Source organism: Pristis pectinata, chromosome 4 (assembly GCF_009764475.1).
Source record: "Pristis pectinata isolate sPriPec2 chromosome 4, sPriPec2.1.pri, whole genome shotgun sequence".
In the NCBI taxonomy this organism is placed as follows: Eukaryota; Metazoa; Chordata; class Chondrichthyes; order Rhinopristiformes; family Pristidae; genus Pristis; species Pristis pectinata.
In genome coordinates this window covers 14,868,989-14,895,227 of record NC_067408.1, presented here as the reverse complement: position 1 = coordinate 14,895,227, position 26,239 = coordinate 14,868,989, and the positions used below count along the sequence as shown (strand labels likewise).

The 26,239-nt window shown below is 42.0% G+C and overlaps 1 protein-coding gene across 1 annotated transcript in view; it reads left to right on the top strand.

Annotated features, from left to right (window-relative positions):
* LOC127569976 (protocadherin Fat 1-like) overlaps positions 1–26,239 on the top strand; it is a 149,359-nt gene that overhangs the window by 107,778 nt on the left and 15,342 nt on the right. Inside the window, exons 10-19 of the mRNA XM_052015107.1 lie at positions 684–4,745; positions 6,037–6,233; positions 7,130–7,283; positions 13,499–13,732; positions 15,054–15,443; positions 16,728–16,942; positions 18,912–19,049; positions 20,130–20,273; positions 22,243–22,440; positions 23,173–23,977. Of these exons, the coding sequence (XP_051871067.1) occupies positions 684–4,745; positions 6,037–6,233; positions 7,130–7,283; positions 13,499–13,732; positions 15,054–15,443; positions 16,728–16,942; positions 18,912–19,049; positions 20,130–20,273; positions 22,243–22,440; positions 23,173–23,977 (6,537 nt within the window). The remainder of the gene's footprint in view (positions 1–683; positions 4,746–6,036; positions 6,234–7,129; positions 7,284–13,498; positions 13,733–15,053; positions 15,444–16,727; positions 16,943–18,911; positions 19,050–20,129; positions 20,274–22,242; positions 22,441–23,172; positions 23,978–26,239) is intronic.

Here is a 26,239-nt window from a genome sequence, read left to right as displayed (position 1 = left end):
TGCTACTCATGGGAGAATATTGGCCAGCGTTGTGCTGACTTTCGCACACTCTGTGCTGCTGACTTCAATGGAGCTGAATGTGCACAAGTGAATACTGATATTTGTGCACCTTGAGCTGGTGAACAAAGGCAAAATTCTCCCCAGTTCTCTATGTTCTTTCTTCAATTCTCTCAAACTAGCCATAGGTCTCATGACCTTGCTCTGCACTTTTAGGGGTTCACTGATTCCTTAATTGTCACTCTACCTAGAAGTGAACAAATGGCCCAAATGACCCTGCACTATGTGTAAGACAAGATAGAATGTTCCACTATAATTTCCCTTTCAGCAGTGTATAGCATCTTGGAGTATTCATTTTACCTTTTTTTACATAGTTATGACTGAAAGAGATGTTGAAGGTGTGTTGTCAATTGTCAAGTGTTTGTGTGCATGGCAGTAAAACTTTGGGTCATAAAATTTTTTTCCTTGGAACTTTATTGTTAGACACACCAAGCAAAATATATGGAAGCGACAGTGTATATGAGTTTATATACAGGTTTATACAACTGTGGATATTTAGAAGTAGACTGCCTAAAACTTCAGGTGATAATTCAAAGAGTCCCAAAAGATCTCATATCTTAAGCTGCAAATCCTCATATTTACCGTTCATGTAAAAAAAAATAATGTTCCTTCCAAATGTTTTTCAGGCAACAGTGGCAATGTGTTTGATATTGATCCTGCTTCAGGCAAGATAACTGTGGCTAAGAAGCTGGACCAAACTGTTAAAGGATCCTACAGCTTGACAGTGAAAGCCAAGGATCAAGGCTATCCTCAACTCAGTACACTTGTCAGTGTTGATATTACCATCATTGTTTCTGATAATTCACCTCCAAAGTTTCTGATGAAGGAGTATTTTGCAGAAATCAGTGAAGCAACTGACATTGGATCATCAGTTGTTATGGTATCTGCAACCAGCCAATCAGCAGTCACTTACGAAATTAAGGATGGAAACATAGATGGCACATTTCATATCAACTCATTTTCGGGTGTAATTTCAGTTCATAAGAAGCTGGATTTTGAAAAAATTTCAGCTTATAAACTAAGGATTCAGGGTACCAATATGGCTGGACGGTACAGCAACACCCTGGTATTAATAGACATTTTGGATGAAAACGACAATGCTCCTGTCTTTGTTCAGTCTCAATACATTGGTAGAATCATTGAGAATTCTCCAGTAAATAGCCTTGTGTTGGATGACAGAAATGCACCTCTCATAATCCAAGTCACCGATCGAGACAAAGATATCAATGGTATGGTGGTGTATCAGATCATGGAACCTGATATATTGAAGTACTTCACTATTGATCCCAATATGGGAACACTTAGCACAGCTGCTGTCATTGACCATGAAGTGAACTCTATCTTTCATCTCACAGTGCAGGTACATGATCGTGGGCATCCAAGTCTATTTGCAAAGGAAGTAGCACGTATCACTATCATGGTAACGGATATTAATGACTGCCCGCCAAGGTTTGAGAAAGACTTGTATGAATCCACTTTGCTGACTCCTGCTCACAACGGAACCGCTGTTCTCACTGTTAAAGCAGCAGATGCAGACTCTAATGGCTTCTCAAAGATTATGTACAGTATAGTGGATGGGAATAATGAGGAGGCATTCACTATCGATTCGCTGACTGGTTTAATTTCTGTCAAGGACACGGCCAGTCTCAAGGGCCATTTTGAATTGACAGTTAGAGCATCTGATGGTACATATAAAAGCACCACTGTGGTAAAGATAAAAGTATCCAATATACAGGAAAGTGGCCTAACATTTGCTCAGAGCTTATATTCATTCTCAATGTTAGAAAACACGACTCTGGCTGAAACCTTAGGTGTTGTGAAAGCCTCTGGCAATCAGTTGAATGAACCCATCTTTTATTACATATTAAATCCAGATGAAAAGTTCAGGATAATCTACACATCAGGTGCTTTTCAAACAACTGGAGTGGTGTGTGACCGCGAGGAACAGGAAGAATATGAGTTTGTTGTTGAGGCCCGTGATATGCGTGACCCTCCCAGGGTTGCCCATACCTTGGTTAAAGTCTTTGTGGAGGATATGAATGACAATGCACCAGAATTTGTCCACTTGCCTTATCTAACTACTGTCCAAGATGATGCAGAACCAGGTGATGTTATATTCCAAGTCACTGCTGTTGATAAAGATACTGGAGACAATGCAGTCATCCATTACAACCTTCTGGATCACCATAGGTACTTCTGGATTGATCCCTATCTTGGAGATATTTCACTCAGTGAGCACCTTGACTCCGAAGCTGCAGATAAGTATATATTGAATGTTATAGCTCAAGATAGAGGGGATCCTCCACTTTATGCACAGGCTGAAGTGGTTGTTACTGTAAGAGATAAAATCACCCCTATGTTTGAGAAAGCCTACTACAAGGTCAATGTACCTGAAAATATTTCTCCCCACACTCCAGTTTTTCATGTGCATGCCTACAACCCTTCAGGATTCCGTGTGATCTACAACATTGTAACTGAGAGTGCATTGCACTTATTCGCTATTGAGTTCAAGGCTGGAGTACTGAGTGTAATTGATTCCTTAGATTATGAAAGCCAGACAAAGCACGTGCTGACAGTGAGAGCCACAGATTCAGTAACTGGATCTCATGCAGAGGCTCTCATTGAGATTGAAGTTGAAGATGTCAATGACAACCCTCCTGTGTTTACAAAAACAGTCTACAGTGCAACAATATCAGAGGCCTCGGCCATTGGTACTTCTGTGGTGAGAGTGAGTGCCACTGATGCTGATTCTGGAAGAAATCAAGTTATTAGCTACCAGTTTGCAGCTGTTACCAATGGCTCAGAATACTTCCATATTGACACCTCTAATGGTCTTGTAACAACAACACGTAAACTTGACTATGAACAGATCCAGCATTACACTCTTACAGTTAGGGCAATGGATAATGGTATTCCTCCATTAAGCAGTGATGTCCTTCTGAATGTAAACATTTCAGATTTTAATGATAATCCGCCTATATTTCAACAGAACCAGTATGAGACGACTATAAGTGAAGTGGCTACTTGTGGCCATTTTGTTATACGGGTACAGGCAAGAGATTCAGACAGCATGGACATCAATAATCTTGAGTATATCATCTTGGAAGGGAATGAACAGAGACACTTTACAATTGGGACAAAATCGGGCATCATTTCTGTGTCTAATTCATGCAAGAAAATATTAGAAGACCATTACCACTTGAATGTGTCTGTTTCTGACCGGGTTTTCAGGCGATCTATTCCAGTCCAAATTAGAACTTCCAAGACAAATAAATACAAGCCCATGTTTGATCAAAACATCTACGAGGTTGAACTTGCTGAAAATGCAGAGGTGGGAACACACGTGATTCAACTCCTAGCTGTAGATCCAGACTCTGGTCCATATGGCAACATCGACTATACAATTATAAATAAGTTAGCAAGAGAGAAATTTAGCATAGATAACAGTGGTCATATTTTAACCTCACAGAAATTGGATCGTGAGAATTCAACAGAAAAGCTCATTGCCATTAAAGTAATGGCAAAAGATGGAGGTGGCAAGGTGGACTTCTGTACTGTGAATATTATATTGACTGATGAAAATGACAATGCTCCTCAGTTCCAGGCTGCTGAATACAAAGTTCACATCCCTGCCAGCACTCTTAAGGGAGCCCCTATAGTCCAGATTGTGGCTGTTGATGCTGATGAAGGAATGAATGCAGATGTCACCTACTCTGTTGCCTCCAATGATGACAAGATCGAGGATATACTGGAGATCAATCCTCTCACTGGATTTATCACAATCAAGGAGAGCTTGGTTGGATTGGAGAACAATTCATTCACTTACTACGTGAAGGCACAGGATGGGGGTTCTCCACAGCAGGACTCCTGTGTTCCCGTTATTGTCAAAGTTATCCCACCTGAACTGTCAATCCCACGATTCTCGGAACCACTGTACTCCTTCTCAGCTTCAGAAGATCTCCCAGCTGGGTCAGAAATTGGTCTAATCAAGGCAGAGTCTGACCAACCAGTTATTTATAGTCTGGTGAAGGGAAATACAGATGAAAGTAACAAGGATGGAGTGTTTACACTTGATAAGGACACTGGAACCTTGAAAATTGGCAAGAATATTGACCATGAAAAAACAAAGTGGTACCAGATTGATGTAATTGCCCAGTGTTTCCATGGGGATATTGAGGTTGCTTCTTCTGTGTCCATTAATATCCAGGTGAAGGATGTCAATGATAATCAACCCATTTTTGAGGCAAATCCGTACAAAGCTTTCATCCCAGAAAACATGCCAGCAGGAACCACGGTCATACAAGTGACTGCCAATGACCAGGATACAGGAACCAATGGACACGTGACCTATAGCCTTTCCAGTGAATTTGATGATGTTGCGGATGTTTTTGCCATTGACGGTGTGAGCGGATGGCTTACTACACTGAAGGAACTGGACTGTGAAACAAAGAGCAGGTACAAGTTTGCAGTGGTGGCATTTGATCATGGCGGAAGAGTGCAACTGTCCTCAACTGCCATCGTAGAAGTTGAGGTCAGTGATGAAAATGACAATCCCCCACAATTCACAAAGAACATCTACAAGGGTTCACTCAGTGAAGATAGCAAGCCTGGTGAAGTGGTTGTTGTCCTCAGTATGACAGATGCCGATATTACAGAATCCAACAGACAAGCCACCTGCTACATTACAGGTACCTCTTTGGCAAAGTACATTCAGGTGATGACTGCTGATGTTTAGAAATTTAATTATATGCCACCAAAATAATGGGTGTAATTTTTACCTTCACTATCTGCACTGAGTAGAATTCAACCAATTCTGGAATGTGCCTGATTTCCATCCCATTGACTGGACGTATTTTACAATAAATATGTTCTGTCAGTTCACTGTCAGGCAGTGAAGGTGGTGAAATAATTGTTCAATTTTATTCATTGTTGATCGAATTCACCCTAACCTTTTCCCCAAATTGTCTTCCTTTTAAATAATTGCTATCCTCTATGGCTGAAAGAGCAATCATAATAATTTGTTCTCAGAGCTTAAACAAAACTAGAAAATGCAGGAAACACTCAGCAGGACAGGCAGCATCTGTGAAGAGAGAAACAGTCTTTACATTTCAGGACTGAGATACTTTGTTAGAAAGAAAGATCTTTATTGTTTCCGGATATCTACCATTAATAAAGCAATGATCAATACTTGATACAAGTATTAAGAAATATGGGCTTCAGTTTACAGAAGCATTTCTTCAGTGCTTGGTGACCAGGAATGAAGGTTGCATTCTCCCGTTCTCCAGCCCTGTTTTAGGCCTGGGGGTGAGGGGAAGTGGAAGAGTTCCGTTAATAATACACGGCAGAATCCTGGTGGAATCTCTGCCAAAAGCCCAGAGGTTTGAGTCCTAAAACAAGTACACTTCAGCATTTGCCAAAACCTCATTCTTGATAGTCGAGGAAGCTAGCAGCAATAACCGTGGAGATCCAAAGAAATTATGCAGCTGGCGCCACCCATTCTGTAGATGTGGTTAGCAGTATAGGAGTGCAGGTTGTCTTGTCTGTCGTAGCAATGGGAGGAATATGTACATCTGTTTATGAAAGGGCTCACAACCCAATTTTCCCCTTTTATTCTGCAGCATTAAAAGAAAACTCAGACCTACTCCTATTTCATTCTTCTAACCTACCAATATTGCCAGGATATCTTCTCTTAATTCCAAGCCTTTAGTTTATGAATTGCCTTGGAATGAAATTTTACATCAACAGTTTAAGTAAATCTAATTGTTGTCAGACAAGGCTACAATTCCAGATGAAGTCCAGATGAAGTCTTCATCAGAGTCCAGATAAAGAGTCTTGACCTGAAACATCAACTGTCCACAGTTGCTACCTGACCCGCTGAGTTCCTCCGGCATCTTATTTGAAAGCTGCAATTAGATCTGTCACAGTTTAAGTAACATGGTTTGGCATCAAAACCTGTGAATTAACTATTTGTTTTGATAGATGGTGACATCCTGGGCCAATTTGCTATTGAAAAATTCCAAGACCAGTGGCGGGTTTATGTAAAGGAACCTTTGGACCGAGAGGAGCGAGAGAAATATGTTCTAAATATCACGGCCACTGATGGCAAGTTTGTGGCTGAGTCTGTGGTCGAGGTGCTTGTCCGTGATGTTAATGACAACAGCCCACACTGTCAACCGGTAATTATCCCACAACTACTTCTGCACCAATAACTAAACTTTCAGCAATGGTATGATGGCAAAGTGCAAGAAACTCCACCACAATCCCTAGCAATTATCTCTACTCAGAAAACACGACAAAGAGTTTAGATTCCACCAAAAAAAACATTTATATTAACATATTTACGTTTGTGCAATACTTTCAAGCATTTCAGTAGCCTATTTAAAATAAAAGTCAGTAAATAAGAAATTTAGCACAAATTAACTGGTGGGGAGCCTGTTTAGGCCTTACTGATAGATAGGTAGATAGGTAGATAGATAGATAGGTAGATAGATATCTTTATTAGTCACATGTATATCGAAACACGCAGTGAAATGCGCCTTTTGTGTGGAGTGTTCTAGGGGCAGCCTGCAATTGTCGCCATGCTTCTGGCATCAACATAGCATGCCCACAACTTCCTAACCCGTATATCTTTGGAATGTGGGAGGAAACCGGAGCACCCGGAGGAAACCCACGCAGACACGGGGAGAATGTACAAATTCCTTACAGACAGTGGCCGGAATTGAACCCGGGTTGCTGGTGCTGTAATAGCGTTATGCTAACCGCTTTACTACAGTGCCTTCCCCAAGATCATGCCTTTGGCCCATGATATCTGAACTGACCATGTTGCTGATCCATCTTAGAGGTGCAGAAGCCAACTGAGAGGCACAGTTGCTCACCTGGACAATATGCTATTGGCCATTCTTCTACAAAGAATGTGTTGGTTTTCCCTCTTTCAGTCATCACAGACATCAATGTCCTGAAAAAGGGAACAATTGCAGAAGGCACCTATTTTCCATTATGTTTACAAATTCAGAACAAGGACAAGAATATTCTTCAGTATTTTGCATTTTGACCTTGGCCTTTCCTTTCCCAGCTGATGTACAATGAGATCATTTCAGAAGGTGCACCTTGGGGGCAGTTCATCTTGAAAGTTTCTGCAGATGATCCAGATGCTGGCATCAATGCTCAGATTACCTACACTCTGCTTGGGCCGGGCGCAAACAGGTTTCGACTTGACCCACAGACAGGTAAGAAGTAAACAGTTGATTTTGAAGTTTATATTTAAATGGCACGGTGTTGTTTACCCATATCAAACAAAATGTGATAAGCAACTCTGCAGCCTGAAGCTTATGGAGGTTCTCAAGTTTCTCATATCCAGAGCACAGTTTTCAGCAGTACTTGTAAGAGTACAAGATTTGGGTGGTGCGTAAAGCTAAGATGAGGAGAAAACTGCATTTCTAGTCATGGTCACAAAAAGGAATCTGGTCATTAGGTCCCAGGTGTTCGTGATTTTGCTTTACGTGGTATGGGTATGAAGAAGAAGAAGAAAATATCTTTATTAGTCACATGTACATCGAAACACACAGTGAAATGCATCTTTTACGTAGAGTGTTCTGGGGGCAGCCCACAAGTGTTGCCATGCTTCTGGTGCCAACATATCATGCCCACAACTTCCTAACCTGTACGTCTTTGGAATGTGGGAGGAAACCGGAGCACCCGGAGGAAACCCATGCAGACACGGGGAGAACGTACAAACTCCTTACAGGCAGCAGCCGGAATTGAACCCTGGTCGCTGGCGCTGTAAAGCGTCATGCTAACGGCTACACTACCGTGCCTGCCCAACTACACCCTTTACCTGTGTCACCTTAGTCCTTTATTTACTGGAGATCAAAAATGGATATTTTATTTAGAATCACCATGAATATTTTATTTAGAAACACAATGAAGACACCTCTGGAGATAAAAAGGAAACATTTATCAAATATGTCCCTTATCCCAATGGTTACCTTTTATGTCTATGCACATCAAGCTGTGCATAGACGCTGGGTACACAAACACAACATAGTGAAGTTCATTCTGGCCACAGAATGGCAATCGTCTGGCCATAATGCCACAGCACGTTCCTTTCAGGTGGACTGGGCCGCTCCATGTGTCCTTCATAGACCACTTCATCCATAAAGAACGCCTTTGATCACAAGTCAATCAGGCCGTGGTCTGCATGAGTGTTGTCAAAGGCCCTGAGGAAACAGAGGTGATAGATGAATTTGGGTGGTTACCTGAGCAGGCTGTCAAGGGCATTGGACAGAATGTTTCATTGCCAGATCTTTCAAACAAATATCAAGGCCTTGCTTATCCCATCATGAAAACCCCTTCCTCCATTGGTGCTTCCACCATTGCACATGAAGGGGCTAGAACCTGTGTCAAAGCCAGCAGCATAGTGGCACAGCTGGTGGAGCTGCTGTCTCACAGCTCCAGTGACCCACATTCAATTCTAACCTCCAGTGTTAGTTGTGTGAAATATGCACTTTCCTGTGACGTTATGGCTTTTGTCCAGATGCTCTGATTTCCTCCCACATCTGAAGGATGTGTGGATTAGTAGGTTAATTGGTGATTGTAGATTGCCCCGTATGAGTGGTAGAATTGATCGCAATGTGGGGGAGGAAAGTTTGCAGGGAAAATTAGAAGGGGAATGGAATTGCTTTGTGAACTGGTATTGAATCAATGGGCCAAATGGCCTCAGTCTCTGTTGGTTAGAAATGCCTTTTGAAAAGTTTGCTCAAGAAATGTATGTAAAAGGAAACTGAGATCATGCTGATGTAATATGAATGGAATGACTTGGTTTATACTAAAAATGGTGACATGAAAGTTCTGTATTATATACATTTGTAATATTTTATGAGTAAATTATATTTTTGAAAAGAAATTCCCAGAGTACAAGATAACAGTGAAGCCATGAGTAAGGAACAGTAACTACAAGACAAAATAGGCATCCAGCTTATTCTTCTTCTGCCATCCGTGGTATAATATTCTTGATTCAGCTTTGATGTGAAATATTCAATGCTCTTCTGTTCTAAGCGTTATTTTGGCTCACTTGGTCACGTCCTTGCCTCCAAGGCAACAGATTATTGATTCACATTCTATTCCAGAGAGTTTCGCATAAGTCCTCAGCCAGACAGCCCAGGACACTTCTGCGCTGTACTTTGGAGGTTCTGCCATTTGGATGAAACATTAAGCCTGTGTGCTCTTTCCACGGGTGAATATAAAATATCCCCTGGCGATATTGTGAAGAAGAGCAGTCTTTATCACATTGCTGCTGTGAGAGCTTGCTGCGCACAAACTGACTGCCACACTTTCCAAAATACAACAGTAATTATGCTTCAGAAATGCTTCATTAGCCGTGGAACACTTTTGGATGATGTGAAAGGGACTGTGTCAATGCGTGCCTTTCTTTAATTGTTCAACTGACATGGGTGGCGATCAAACATTTATAAAAATGGAGTTCATTTCACTTTTAATCTGACAGGATAATGGCAGCTGCCTCAGGATAAACTGCTGTGCAGTTGCTGGATCCAATCACAGCATCAACTCCTAGCATACACAGAGGCAGAATTATAGGATTGCTCTATCAGTAATCCACAATCTGACTCATGGTCCACTTATTTCGATTAATTGTTTCAGCGATCACTTTAATTGGTGTTATCCCTAATGCTGTGCCAAGTTGCATGCACTTTTAAGGTTTGGCACCTTCCCCGGTGATCAGCCTGACACAGAAGCTGCAGTTCAGATATTTTCATGAGCTCCCATTGGGAATGTCGCAGTTTCTGCTTTAGTGCATATTTCTGGGTTTAGGCCACCAAGGTTCCCTTTCACGCTTCGTTTTTGCACTTGGCTATATGTGCAGTACTTGCAGACTTGCATCATTGGTTCCCAGTGCATGACTGAGTGGAGAACTTAGCTTTTTGGGTATGTTTCTGTGGCTAAAATGAGACCGTCATCCATTCCTAGAATGAGTGTTAGCTGGGAAGGTTTGGGAAGAGATACAATGATTTTTGTTGAGATTCATCACAAACCATCTACATAACACAGGACTCTGTGCTCTATGGGCTGTTCCAGGGCATTCACACTAACACAAATATCAGCTGCAGCTGGAAGATTATCATCTTAGTGAAATACCCCTCCTGGTCTGCCTGAATCTCATTGCTTTCCTGTGCATGGAACTGTCCAGGACCAAATGCTGCACTCAGGCAGACACTATGGGCCAGGATTATGCGCTAAGGATCAGATGAAGCTTGACGCAGCCGGTGAACAATTTATCTGCAACCGGAATGATCAGTGCAGCGATCTCTGCATCACTAGTCATCCCTAAACCTTACGGTAACGTGGAGTCACTCACAACTCGGGACTCAGTCTGGGTAGCCGATGGTGTGTGAAGTGCCCACACACGAGATCCCCATCCTACCTCCCTCCCTTGCAGTTCCCTCAACTCCATGGTAGCCAGAGAACAGCTGATCCAAAGGCTGACAGGGGAAGAGTTTGGCCAAAAGGTCCCAGAACTGAAATGTTAACTGTTTCTGGTTCCGCAGATGCTGCCTGACCAGCTGAGTGTTTCCAACATTTTTCTGTTTTTAGTTCAAATTTCCAGCATGTGCAGTTTTTAAAATTTTAATTTATTGTTGATCTGTTAAACGTGTCGCAAATAACACTGATGCCTATTAGTGAAATATTATTAAATTGGGCAAAAATGCAGTAAAAGCAACTCCATGGTAGTTTACAACTAGAATCGTGTTCTGAAATAGAACCTGCACACCTTGTGATGGAAACTGCATGAGAAGTCCTCAAGCAAAAATCAAGCTACTAGAGGAACTCAGTGGGTTGAGCAGCACCTGTGGAGGCAAAGGAATGACCGATGTTTCAGGTCGAGACCCTGCATCGGGACTGAGGGTGTGGAGGAAAGATAACCAGTATAAAGAAGTGAGAGGGAGGGATGGGACAGAGGCTGGTCAGTGATAGGTGGAACCAGGTGAAGTGGAGGATGATGAACAGAGCCACGTGGGGGAGGGGGAGGGGGGAGTATTGAGACAGAAGGTGGAAACAGATAAAGAAAAAGAAAAAGGCAGATGGAGCCAGATGGGGAAAAGGGAGGGAGAAGGTAGAAATGAGAAAGGTGAACAAAGAGAGAGAACTTAGGTGGCCAATATGTGCCCTTCAATCATAACTGTTAAAATGGATTATCTGATTATTATCTCTTGGCTGTTTGTGAGAGCTCACTGTGCACAAATTGGCCACTCTTCTTCTGCATTAGAGTAGGGAATCTGTTTCATAAATGGGAAAGGAGTGGGAAAGGAACACAGGGGATGTGGGTTACTTGAAATTGGAAAATTTACTGTTCATAACTTTGGTCTGTAAGCTACCCAAGTGGAATATGAGGTGTTGTTCTTCTAGGTTGCAATTGGCTTCACCGTGCAGTGGAGAAGGCCAAGCAAAGACAGGTCAGAGTGGGAATGGGAAGAGGAGATGAAATGGCATGCAACCGGGAACTCAAGATGGCCATTGGGGACAGAGCACAGGTGCTCCGCAAAATGGTCTAACTGGTCTATGCTTGGTCTTGCCAATGGAGAGGAGGCCACCTCGAGAGCACTGAATGCAATGGACCAGGTTGGGGGAGACGCACATTAAGCTTTGCCTTACCTGGAAGGGCTGTTTAACTCCCTGGATGATGATGAGCGAGGAGGTGTAGGGACAAGTCTTGCACCTCCTACTCTCAATGACTGTACCTTTGCTGTGCTGATCACTGAAGGGCAGTTATAGAACTGAGGCCTCAAATTCACTGGGTGCCATGTGGCTGTAAAAGATTAGTGAAAGTAATAGGCTAACATGCTATGTGAGCACCAATGGCCGGAGGAAATGAGTACAATCCAGGCCAATAACTCTAAATGTACACACATCTGGCCTCATGCATTGAACTACAGACCAATGGTGCTGCCCAAACATATGTGTCCATAAACATTTCTCCAATTATCTCACCTGCATCCTTGAAATTTAGGAAAATATGAGTAAAACTTTCAGTTAAGATATTTATTTATTTGTCATCTGTACATTGAAACACACAATGAAATGCACCTTTTTATGTTACCGAGAATGTGCTGGGGGACAGCCCGCAAGTGTCGCCACTCTTCTGGCGCCAACGTAGCATGCCCACAGCTTCTAACCTGTACATGGGAGGAAACCGGAACACCCGGAGGAAATGCACACAGACACGGGGAGAACGTACAAACTCCTTACAGACAGCAGCGGAATTGAACCCGGGTCGCTGACGCTGTAATAGCGTAATGCTAACCGCTACACTGGTTAAACTGAAACAAACAAAGATATGGAATAGAACTAAGACAAAGTAAAACACATTCATGCAATTAAGCCTCAGGTAAAACAAAAATGGTTAACAAGAAAGTAGTGGCTGGACTCTGAACTGAGGTAATTTAAGTAAGTGTTTTTGTCTTCCACTTTGTTAGCAGTATGTAATACCATTTTCTTCCTTGCACTCTTTTTTTCAATATAGATAGACTATGGTTCCGTGGGCATTGGTTGGTAGGTTAGCCATTGTTTCCTCACCAAAATGATGCTTACTCATGTGAGCCTGAGAGTTTATGAGAATTTGTGAGCAAGAATAGGGTTTTTAATATGTGGAGGCATAACCACAGAGCCCAGTCCTGTTTTCATCTGTCAACCAAAGATGCACACTTCAAGCCGTGATTGCTGCAGAGAACTTGGGAGTGAGAAGCCAGGCATGCGTTTACTCTGGTTTGATTATCAACTGTGCCTCAGGTGATCGTATTCTTGCCTCTTAGGCAGGTTCTGGCACCAAGTCCTACTCCAGGAACTTGCACACCAGAATCCAGACACTACAGGTTGCGCTGACATCTTAGAACTGACAGCTTCCAGATGAAATGTTAAATTAAGCTCCAGTCTGTCTTCTCATGTGAATGTAAAAGATTCCAGAGCACTACTCTGAAGAAGACCAGGAGAGTTCTCTCTGCTAAGCTGGCCAATATTTGTCCTTCAATCACAAATTGTAAAACAGATTATCTGATTAATATCTCTTGGCTGTTGGTGAGAATTTACCATGCACAAATTGGCCACTGCTTTTTTCTGTATTACAACAGGGAATCTGTTTCATAAATACTACATCTCCCTCCAACAAAAAACATGGGATGTTCTGAAAACCAAATGAAGGTGATTATATAAATACAGGTCTTTCTTCTCAATAACCCATGAACCTCGAGGGCAATATAGCAGTCCCAGCTGCGTTTAGTAGACTCAATACAGACTAAGGATTGAACCTGAACTTTCCTGTTTGACATGGCTGATTTATACAGCAGGTGAACTTACTTGACTCATTGGGGTGTTGTTAAAGATTTGAATGGCAGATTATCACATTAATTCCTGTTTCTCTTCTCTACTTTAGGGGAACTGATGACAGTTGGTACTTTGGACCGTGAGAATCAAGCTGTGTACAATCTGGTTGCAAAAGCATCTGATGGGAATGGCCTATATTGTGAGGCAGATATCAGCATTGTTTTACAGGATGTGAATGACAACCCTCCCAAATTCTCTGCTTCTCAGTATGCCGTATCTGTCTTTGACAACACTACTATTAAGACCCCTGTGGCAGTTGTCCATGCCAGGGATCCTGATATTGGTAAGTGGATCAGTCAGTGTGTTTGGTACTGGATTAAGGGTCCTAGATATCCAGCTACTGCATCGATATTTGGTTTGGTAGGTCAGCCCCTCACTCACTTGTGCAGTTCACAAAACTGGTGCTTGGATTCGCTGGGCACATGGTTTGTATTTAGCCAAAGAGAGCAATGGACTATCAGTGCTGGAAATCTGAAACATAACAGATACAACTGGAGACATTTGGCAGGCCAGCTAAAATCTGTGGAGACAATAGACAAGCCAACATCAAAGATTTCTTCATAGTTGAATAAGTGCCAGACCACACAAACATCTACTGTGAGGAAACATGTCGAATTATGATATGAGGTGACCTGATTCGTTAATGATTCCTTCATTATATAAAACATAAGCAATAATTTTATCTGCCCCCTCTTCTTTTTCTATTGCATTAAAATACATGTTCACTTTTTTATTTTTTCTGCTTTGAAGAAGGATCTGCACCTGAATTATATTTCTTTTCCCCACTGACTGACCTACTACAAATTTCAGACTTATTTTTTGTTACTGCTGGAACTGAATTATTATTGAATTCATGGTGCACTGATTGCCAAATCTGTTTACAGCTGTGTTGTCCCCTTGCTTTCTCATTCAGGCTTGTTGGGTTCTAACTGAGTACGCAGAATTTAATCTTAGCCAATTTATATTCTAAGCCTTCCAGGCATTGCATGAGAAACCAAGCTCCATTTGACCCCACTAGTGCTCTTCGAGATCTTCATGGCATCTGGGGTTGCTGGAATATGTTAAGATATTACTTCTCAGGCAGATCCTACTGCAATTAATAGTGATTTTGCACCACTTCTGAAACTTGGCTGTATTTCCAATTTACTGGGGCACTGATGTCAAATTTATTGCTCAATGTAAGGGTTCACCATCCCTCTAGGGATTTAGTGACAAAGGAAGTTAACCTTCTTCCAGCACGATTTGTAGATGTGTGAAGGGTTTTTCTCCCAGAAGGGGTATATATAAATGAGATTGGATCTCCAATAGCATATTGATACATATGGCAAGATCAATACCTAAAGGGAGACGTAATGGGTTTGCTGAATTGTGACTGCCAGGTGTGAGTAGCTTAATTCTCCCTGCCTCTGCACTGTACAATTGCCTGGAGGAGTTTGTGGTTTGAGGTGGGGTTGGGGGGGGGGGGGGGGGGGGTATGGTGCAGCACTGTATGGTGTGCACAACATAGGAGGGATCCCTGGCACTTTAGTAAACTTCCTGGCTTAAAATGAGTGACTGGATAGCTTTGCTTACTTTTTTTCTAACCTGGTTTTCTCCATCAATAGGTCTCAATTCAGAGGTCACGTACTCCTTAGTGGAATCAGCAAATGACTACTTTTTAATCGATGAACTCTCTGGTGTCATATACCTGGCAAAGTCGTTACATAAGGAGCAGCAGAAAACCTTTAACCTTATTGTTCAAGCCAGAGATCATGGTCTTCCACAGAGTCTTTCTTCATTTGCCACTGTCATAGTTTCAGTCATAGGCATTGAAGAGTTCATCCCTGTCTTTGTACAAAGGGAGTATGTTGCCACTGTCCCAGAGGATGTGAACAATGGAGCACTGATACTCAGTGTGTCAGCATTAACGCGAGATGCCACTAATAATGCACAGATACTTTACACCATTATGAATGGCAATGAGCACAGCAAGTTCCGCATTGATTCCGAAACAGGTAAATATACAGGCCTTAAAATTTGTTTAATGATAATCATAATGTAGTCCATAGTGCAGTGCAGTGCAGTGTAGTGTACTCCATCAGTGAACCTGCTGTTCTTCTGTTTAATTACTGAAAGACTTGTTGGTAAATTTTCTGTTTGTCATTAACTCATTATCACCCAAGGGACACCAACAAATAAAGGGCTTGGGGTCATGCAGTAAAATAACATTGTTCCTTGTTTCATCAACATACAGAAGGAATTCTCTCTCATTCTTTATGTAAGTAGACTAGAGGGCATTGTGACACATATACATGGGCTGGAATAAAGCATGAAGAGGATATCACTTTCCTCCAGATTTGCATAAGCATACTGAAGCAGTTCATTGCCTCAGGAGAAATATGATTTTATACTCAGTACTAGAATCTTCTCTTTGAGCCTTGAACACAATGAAACCAGAGCTAGGATGCCATTTCAAATCTAATAACACTTGCACCAATCGACAGACTTTCTTTATGTCTGCATTGAGATGCAGTATGTCAAACAAACCATTATTATGCATCAGTCTATGATGGCTGATTTTAAATATTGCCAGTGGCAGCCTAGCAGCGTAGAATGGCCAAAACCTGCTGGGTGTGGAGGCACATACTCCATGCTGTCACCTCTGCAAGTGAAGACAGCATTTCGGCATTCTTAAAACTGCTGCTTTTCAGTAAGGTATAAAACCCATGTTCTGTCAGTGTTCAAGTATTGAAGGCAATCCTCCAGGAAACACTCTGTTGTCTTAGAAACATTCAGACTTCATTGTAGTTTGTGACACAATGCCATGTATAAAACAAATGCCACATTCACTTGGAGATACAAGAGACTGCAAATGCTGGAATCGGGAGCAACACATGAGATGTTGGAGAAACTCAGCAGGTCAGACAGCATCTATGGAAGGAAGTGGGCAGTCCCCATTTTGGGTTGAGACCCTTCATCTGGACTGATGACCATTTGTCCAGATGACGGGTCTCTACCCGAAACATTGACTGTTCATTTCCCTCCAATAGATGCTGCCTGACCCATTGAATTCCCCTAGCATCTTGTGTGTTGTGCCACATTCATTTGTATAGTTTACTTTCTAAATTTCATTACATAAGAAGAACTTCTGGAAGTTCTGAGACATTTGCTACTGTTCTTTATATATTCAGGTTCTTTTTTAAATCACACAAGTGAAGATATGACAGATTTTTTTTCCATAAAGAAATCTATTGTAGTTTTTCCTTTTCTGTAAATGTCATGTCCATTCCTGTGTTTAGGAGCCATGTATGTGAATGGGAGCCTGGACTATGAATCCTGCCAGGAGTATTATCTGTCAATTGATGGCAACAGAAAAGGGAAGCCTTTGCTCAGTGACACCACGACGGTAATCATCAATGTCACAGACATTAACGACAACCCACCCACATTTGGCCACAACGTACATGCTGCTGAGGTCAGTGAGGATGCTCCAGTGGGAGAGCTACTCCTTAAAGTAAGTGGTAAAGGAAATTTTTATAATTATTTTACAATCAAATAGTATTCAGACTGACACACAAGAAAGGAACTGTTGTTAACATGTATCACTGATAATTTATATCTATGATAACACAATTTATCCTGGTGATAAATTAGTTAGACACCAGCTCCACCCCACCTGCCTCAAGCATATAAACAGCTCAGGTATGTAAGATCTGGCTAGAAATCCATAATCCTTTACCCTGTGTCTCCTCACTGCACAGAAGGCAAATATCTGATCTATTAAAGGTCAGCTAAAATCTTTTAAAATTAACTTTTTACTCCAAAATAAAAATAATCTCTGTGACTCTTCTCCCCAGTAATAAAATCATAATTCAATATTTGACTAGCCTGAGTGAGAATTGGAATCTTAAACTGAACAAAAGACTTTGGAGAGTCATCAGTTATTATTATATTAGTCATACAGCAATACATCGCAGATACAGGCCCTTCGGCCCAACAAGTCCATGTCCTCCTAGCCAGTCCCAATTTTTTGCACTCGGCCCAAATCCCTCCAGGCCCTTCCCCTCCATGTATCTATCCAATGACACTATCGTACCCACATCAACCACTTCCTCTGGCAGCTTGTTCCATATACTCATCACCCCCTGCATGAAAAAGTAGCCCCTCAGGTCCCTTTTAAATCTTTCCTCTCTCACCCTAAATCTATGCTCCTAGCTCTGGACTCTCCTATCCTGGGGAAAAGACTATTACTGTCCACCTTATCTAAGCCTCTCATAATTTTAAACACATCGATAAGGTAGCCCCTCATTCTCCTACATTCCAAGGAATAAAGATCTACCCTGGCCAACCTCTCCCTATAACTCAGTCCTTCTAGTTCTGGCAACATCCTCGTAAATCTTTTCTGCACTCTTTCCAGTTGAACCATGTCTTTTCTATAACAGGGTGACCAAAACTGTACACAGTACTCCAAGTGTGACCTCACCAACAACTTATGCAGCTGGAACAGAATGTCCCAACTCCCATACTCAATGCCGTGAACAAAGAAGGCCAGCATTCCAAATGCCTTTTTCACTACCCTGTCTATCTGTGACACTGCTTACAACGAACTATGCACTTGTACTCCTAGGTCCCCCTGTTCCATTACACTCCCTAGTGCCTTACCATTCATAGTATAAGTCCTACGCTGGTTTGACTTTCCAAAATGCATCACCTCACACTTATCTGTATTGAAATATATTTGTCACTCCTCAACCCACTTCCCTAACTGATCAAGATCCTCCTGTAATCTACGATAACCTTCTTCACTATCAACAACACCTCCTAATCCTAATTGAAGGGCGTCACAACATGGTGGGCCGAAGGGCCTGTATTGTGCTGTATTGTTCTATGGTTCTAATTTTGTGTCACCTGCCAGCTTGCTGATCAAGCCTTGTGCATTCACATCCATATTGTTGTAAAATATTTAGGGCTGAGTTCAACCTGCGGCTTTAGTGTCTGTAGGCTCACATATGTTACTGTGCATAAACAAATACACAGAGTTAGGGTTATCACTAAAAGTCCTTTAATGAAGACTTCTCTGACATGTCAATGATGATTTGGAGAGCAGCTCCTTAACGTGTATATACACAATCTCAGCTGAATGCTGCAGCTTGCTGATGTCGGAGGGACTTTGGCTTTGGAGAGAAGGCAAGGTAGGTTGAAGAGTTTCCTATTCCAGAAATTAGCTCTCACCAATGGGAAGCTGGTTGGAGGTCAGTGGGACCATTGCACCAAGAAAGGTGGAGGAAAGCGTTGGGCTGATGACACAGCAGTCTGCACAAAGATTGGGTCAGCTCTGAACCCTCTGGTTAAGATAATAGCTTGCATTTTTTTTCATATTTCCTTATGGCATACAATGGAACCATTCAGCCAATGAGCAATCAACGTGAGTGATTTTCTTCCATTTTTGAACACATTGAAAATAATCTCTTGTGTTTTCTCAGGTGACAGCTTCTGACAAAGATGGACCCCTTAACAATCTGATCCATTATTCAATAATAAATGGAGATCCCAACCAGCATTTTACTATTAACTCAAAGAATGGGGAGATTTTGTTATCACAGCATCTTGACAGGGAGGAGGTAAGTACGAAGACTTTGACTGAAGGACTGGGAAGTGGAGTCAATAAGCCAATATCCTTCCAAGAGAATAGGTGCAGGAATGATTAAGTGGTAGTCTGTATGAGAATATTGCCCTTATAGCACAGTGTATAGGCCTCATTTGAGTAGACCTTGCAGTGGTCGGAAGAACTCTTCTTCTGTCCTGGCACCAGGATTCAAATGATAAGCAAAAGGAAGTGATTGAGGTCCCTTTCTGACAAATTGGGACAGTTAAAGAGATAGGAAACTCCTGGAATTCTGATCTTGTGTTTACTGAAGAGTGCAAATGCTTTGCCATTTGTTATAGGTTAATATTCTTTCATTCTTTTTTCAAATGAGACCAGAAGTCCCCAGTTTATGAGTATCTTTCATCCTGTCATGGCAAAATTAGACTGTTTTGAAGCTACCTGCGGATGTGGGTCATATGTCCTAAGGGATCTTCAGAGTCAGGTGATAAATTACACTCCCCCATTCCCCAGGACTATTGCTTAAGTGTTGAGAACATTCTGCAAACGTTATTGTCACGGGCAGTGGATTTAGTCTCACGGTTGGATGCTTCTATTGTCATATTGAAAGCAGATGTATTTGTACTTTATGAAAAAAAATATTGGCCAATATAAGAGGGGTTTTATTCAAGGTGTTCTTGTTACTGGCAGGGCTCCAATGTTCCTCCACATGTTTCATCACCTGCAAAATGAATCCTGACAGACAACTGGACTCCAGGAATATCAGACTACCTCAGTTTACTTCTGAACCTTATTAGTGAACTTGCCTGGAGAAGTCAATAGATAGGATCAGGACTAGCCTGGATGATTATTCCCTTTCCCAATGCCAGGCTTGTTGAGAATAACTCCAACATTTGTCTCCTCCCCAAGTACATCTCTACTAAATCAGCACCGACTGATAAAACTTGGAATCTTCTAAACATGTTACAGAACATTACCACTCCACACAGTACAGTGAAACCTGAAGGATTCCTTTTTGTTTCTGCAGCATGTGCAGTATGATAGAAATATAAGTATTTAAGCATGTTCCGTGATGTATGCTCTGCCTTTTCCCCAGATATCCAGTTACTCCTTGGTGGTCCGAGCTACAGACAATGGTATACCTCCACTATTCAGTGATACCACTGTAAACCTCCAGGTGACAGATGTGAATGACAACCCACCCACATTTTTTCAATTCAACTACAGCGTGGTTATTCAGGTAGGAATTAATGGTTCAATGTCGTGACTTCAGAGAAAGATGTACACAATTGCCTATAAATTGGACACTTTTTTTAATGAATAAGTTGCTCATGGAAAGCAAAATTCCCCTATTTTCAAACATTTGCACACATTTTTGGCACTGGTTTCACCATCGGCTTTTTACTGTGTCCAGTTCTGGTCACCTCATTATAGGAAGGATGTGGAGGCGTTGGAAAGGGTGCAGAGGAGATTTACCAGGATGCTGCCTGGATTAGAGAGTATGGATTATGAGGAGAGACTAAAGGAGCTAGGGCTTTACTCTTTGGAGAGAAGGAGGACGAGGGGAGACATAATAGAGATATTGAGAGGAATAAATAGAGTGGACAGCCAGCGCCTCTTTCCCAGGGTGCCAGTGCTCAAAATAAGAGGACATGGCTATAAGGTATTGGGTGGGAAGTTCAAGGGAGATGTCAGAGGGAGGTTTTTCACCTAGAGAGTGGTTGGTGCATGGAATGCACTGCCTGGGGTGGTGGTGGAGGCTGATACATTGGACAAGTTCAAGAGATTGTTAGATAAGCATATGGAGGAATTTAAGTTAGAAGGATATGTGGGAGGAAGGGGTTAGATAGTCTTAGGTGTGGTTTGAAGGGCGGCACAACATGGTGGGCCGAAGGGCCTGTATTGTGCTGTATTGTTCTATGGTTCTATCGGGAAATTGGATGGGACATTTGCATGCATCATTCAAACCCATTGCAGACTTCATTTGTCCATCATATTTCAAAGAAGCATAGTGTGGCTACAGCATGGAAAGGGGTTATTTGTTCTATGAGTGCCAACCACTCCCCCACACTCTCCCCATAACCTACAAATTCTTTCCCTTCAGATACTTATCCAGCTCCCTTTGGAACACCATGCTTAAATCTGCTTTACCAGCAGTGCATTCCAGACCCTACACATCCACTGCGTAAGAAAGCTTTCCTCAAGTCACTTTCACTATATGTCCCCTAATTCTTGACCCCTCCGCCAGTGGGAACAATTTCTCTCCATCTATTCTGTTCATTTCCCTCATGATTTTAAATAGTTCTGTCAAATCCTCTTGCAAGACCCCACCCCCACCCCCGCGCCATTCCAAGGAGAACAGCCCTATATCCTAAAGTCTACCCACCCATGGGTGGCACAGTGGTGCAGCTGGGTAGAGTTGCTGCCTCGCTGCTCCAGCGACCTGGTACTTGGCACGGCCTGTGTGGTGCTTGCACATTCTGTGACTGTGTGGGTTTCCCTTGAGTGGTCTGTTTCCTCCCACATTCCCAAAGACATGCAGGTTAATTTGCCACTGTAAATTGTCCCTATTGTGTAGGTTAGTGGTAGAATCGGTGGGGGGGGGGGGGGGTGGGGGTGAGAATTGATGGGAACGTGGGGAGAATAAAACGGGATCAGTGTAAATGTGTGGTTGATGGTCTGCACAGACTCTGTGGGCTGAAGGGCCTGTTTCTGTGCTGTATGGCTTTATTACTCTACAGCTAAAGTACTCATTCCTGGTATTATTTTAGTATCTCTTTTCCGTATCCTCTCTAAGGCCATGGAAAAACTCTCCCTCTCTGTGGCTTCCAAAACTGGATGAATTTCTCCAAATGTAAACCAGTGTTTTATAAAGGTTCATCGTGAATTCCTTTTCTTATTGGGGAGTTCAGGGATAGAATAGGAAACTAGGGGAACGTGCATTGAACTAGGCCCTGTAATATTCAAAAGCACTGCTGGTCAGAAGATTAACCCCAGAGGCCAGTACAAATCTGATTGATTGCATTCCTAAATCATGAGTTGATAGTGCCAAAAACTAGGTGGCATTCCTTCCAAACATTTGATCTGTTCCCTTTAAATGGCTGAATTGCTAATTGCCAGTAAAGCAACAATGACCAATCTTGCACAAGTATTGTGCATTGTCAGCTTTATGCCAATCAAGAGACTGTAAGTTGTTTCTCCATTTTCAGGAGAATGAGGCAATTGGCTCGAGTGTCTTGCAACTGTTGGTGATAGACAGAGATTCTGCCTCCAATGGGCCGCCATTCCTTTTTACTATCACTGCTGGCAACGAAGGGAACAATTTTCACATCGACCAACATGGACTGCTGAAAACTCAGGCACGTCTCCAACAGAAAGTGAGAGATCAATACATTCTTCAGGTCCAGGTAGGTTAACCGAGGCACTTTGCATTCTGCTTAATACTTTCCTATGGTAAGGTAGAAGTAAAGGGAAGTCAGGTCAGTGAATCATATCAATCAATCATATCAGTGTTTAAGAATGATAGGTTTACATTATGTACCCTTATGATCTAACACTGCTGGCGATGAATAAACATAAGGCAATCTCCATAGTCCTACACTTCTGGCAGTACTATTGACCCATACCATCGGATCCTTCAAGATACAGCAGAAGATTATTTCTGCTGCAGCAAACAGCATACCTACAACCTGTTCAGGCACATCTTTAACTGGCATTATTACAACACAGCAAACAATACCACTATTGATATGTCTCCCTGCTTAAGATCTTGCCTAATTCTTTGCATATAAAATTATCTCATTAGACAGTACAGCCACAGCTTTCTCAAAACATCTTGTTTCAGTAACAGGTATAATAAAACTTTGGTTGATATTTCTATAAATCCACTTCACTAAATTTCTGCTGGGTGAAGCACTCTGAATGGAAGAGGATTAAAGGCTGGGTTATGATATTGGATAATTCTGTTGGTTTACCAAATGAAAACCTCAAAGACTTGGGTCATGTCTCGTTTTGGCACATGTTCAGAACTGTTATGCAGAACATTTACTTACTAAATCCTGTCTTAACTTCAGCAAGGAAAAGGTCGTGAACACTGACGCAATGTTGTTTTTCAAAATAAAAACCTGTGCTTTCTTCAGGTCACAGACAGTGGTTGGCCACCTTTGTCATCTTCATCTTTTATAAACATCCGGGTGATCAAGGAAAGTCGGTACCCACCATCCGTGCTCCCGTTGAAAGTCTTCATTGTGACCTCAAGCAGCAATTTCCCCGGAGGCTTTGTTGGAAAAATCCATGCAACAGACCTTGATCTACATGACACTCTCACATACAGCACTGCTCCAGGTTTCCCCCTGAGTAACATGTTTTCTGTTGGCAGCACTGATGGCAAAGTGTTGGCACAGCATGCTTTAGAGACGGGTCACTATCTGTTTAATATCAGTGTCTCTGATCGAAAATTCATCACCACGGTGGAAGCACAAATACATGTCATGCGTGTGACACCAGATGCACTAGACCATGCTGTTCTGATAGAGCTGGCTCAGGTTACTCCAGAAAAGTTCATCAGTGACCATTGGTGGAGTTTTCAGAGATCCCTAGCAAGTCTCCTCCTGGTCAATAAGAATGACATTGATCTCATCAGCTTGCAGCCAGCTCAGGGCTCTTCCAACCTGGACGTGCTCCTGGTGGTAAGGAAATCGGAAGAGTCTTTCTATGAACCTGGCATTCTGCAGGAGAAGCTCGTCTCCTCTGCTGTGGATTTAGAAAGGAAGGACGAAATTCACATCGTGAGGGTGGTTCACCACTGTTCCGATTACTACTGCCACCAACAGCACTGCCAAGGAAACTTTCAACTGGACATGGGAAATGTGTTCACGTACACAACCGCCATTCTGAGCTTCATTGTTCCCCGGTATCTACGCCATCGTACCTGCTCATGTGATGGTAAGATGTTTTGGCATGATCATTAAATCAAAGTGTCCATTCACTTTATTGTTTATCCACTTCTGTGGGGGATGCCAACCCTGGTTCAGTGTCTTCTTAGAGTTGGTGGTTCCTGGGTTTAGACCCCACCTGTATACATGAGCACACAGCCTTGCACTTCAGCATCGTATTGAGAGAGGGTTCATTCTTCTAGTGCGGTCTGGCAGTTATCCCTTGACCACTATCATCAAAACATGTTGCCTGGCCATTTAACTCTATGGAATTTTGCATAAATCTTCCATTACAGTGACTCACTACAGAAACGATTTAACTAGGACACAAGTTTAGAAAATACAACCTTGTATAAGTACTAGATTGTTTCGATGTTCTTTCTTTGGGCAGCTACTCCATCAATATAAGTTCCAGAAAATTCTTTATACTAGAGTCTAGACACCAAATGACATTAGGATACTCCCTTTGGTTTAGCCTAATTATGATTTGGCCTAATCCTGCCCTTATTTAAGATTCATGCACATATGTGCTACCTAGCTGGGGTCCCTGTGTGGTGATTAGGAGCAGAAAATCCTGCTGAATATTTCCTTCTATATTCCAGAAATCCTGAGGCCAACTATAGGGCTTCTTTGGCTCTCACAGTGAATCCCAGGATCTATACCTGGGCTGTCTCTGTCAACACCATTCATAAATACCAACTGAGAATTACGAGAGTGCCACAATAAAAAGAGACATCCTAAACTATGACTGATGAAGAACCACAGATGCTACAAATCTGAAATAAAGACACAAATAGCTGGAAGTACTCAACAGGTCAGGCAGCAGTCATGGAGAAAAGAACGAGTTAATGATTCAGGTTGAAAATCTTTTATCAAAACTGACAAATGGTTCTCAGTCACAAACGTTAACTCTGTTTTTCTTCCCTCAGATGCTGCATGATCTGCTGAGTTTTTCCAACCTTTTCTGTAAAATGTGATTAACATGATTTATAGAGACTTCAGAGTAAATATGACTCAGCAAAGAAAAAAAACTGCACACACACTTGTTCTTTGAAAGCTCTTTGTATCAGAGACTTGTGCTTAATTTTACCATCCGACCAGCCTTTATATGCTGTCTAGTGGAATCCAACCTATTGCAGTCCCATCTATGTAATGTAGCATATCTAAACATACCTGCAGAACAGCAGCCAAAGCTTGTCTTGTTCCTGTGAGCTAGGAAATTAAGTAAGATTCTTGCCTTATTCAAATCCTTCTATCTCTTTGATCCCCTCCCGTCTGTTCTGTGTTATGAAACAAACCATCCATTCTTTGAACACTGAGTTATTTCCTGTATCCTGCTCAACCTTCCGTTGCTGCTGGTACAGGCATAGTCCCAGGTCTCTAAAACTCCCTCCTACCACCTTGCCACCTCCCTCCCTGACTTCAGTTGCCTCAGTAGGACCTTTTTCTCATCTTCATTTTTTCCTGCACCAATCCCCTTCCTTACCCTCTCCTTCTCACCATCTTTATCAACATAAACCTCTTGCACTAACCACCCTCTGAACCAGTGTACGGGCTATAGGAATGTATGTTAGTGATCTACAATTTATTCCAAAGCATAACCAAACTCTATGGTCCATTAGTTTCTTGCTAAGCCTGTTTCACATCTTAGACAGTTTTGCAAGCTGTTTCTAAGTCTTGCCGGCACTGCACTAGTTTATTGCCTTCACCAATATATAATTACATCTTTGTTATTCTCTTTTCCTCTTGCTCACCGTGAGTCAACCATAAAAATGACTGTTCACTTTAACCAATGGCAAACATGCCTATCCCCTGACACCACTGTTATTGCACAAGGAAACTGTACACAGACTGCAAATAAAGCAGAAGATTTTCAGGATGATCTCATCCTTCAATCACTCTTACACAACCGCCTTTCAGTTCAGAGCTGTACTGCTTCAATACTAATTTCGAGGACCATATAGCACAAAAGGAGGCCATTTATACCATCATGGCTGTGTTGATTCTGAAAGAACCATTCAGTTAGTCCCAATTTGCTGGTGTTTCTCTGTACCTGTGAATTTTTTATTCTTTTCAGCTACATGTTCAATTCTCTTAAGTTGTGATTTCATGTCTACTTTCTCTGTGCTTTCAGTCAGTGCATTTCAGATTATAACACCTTGCTGCATTTAATAAAAATCCCTTCTTGATTGGTGAACAGTGAAGAATAAACTTTTTATTCAGTGTTCATCTTCTTATATTGTCAAGGCTGCAATAAAGAATACCAGCTAAA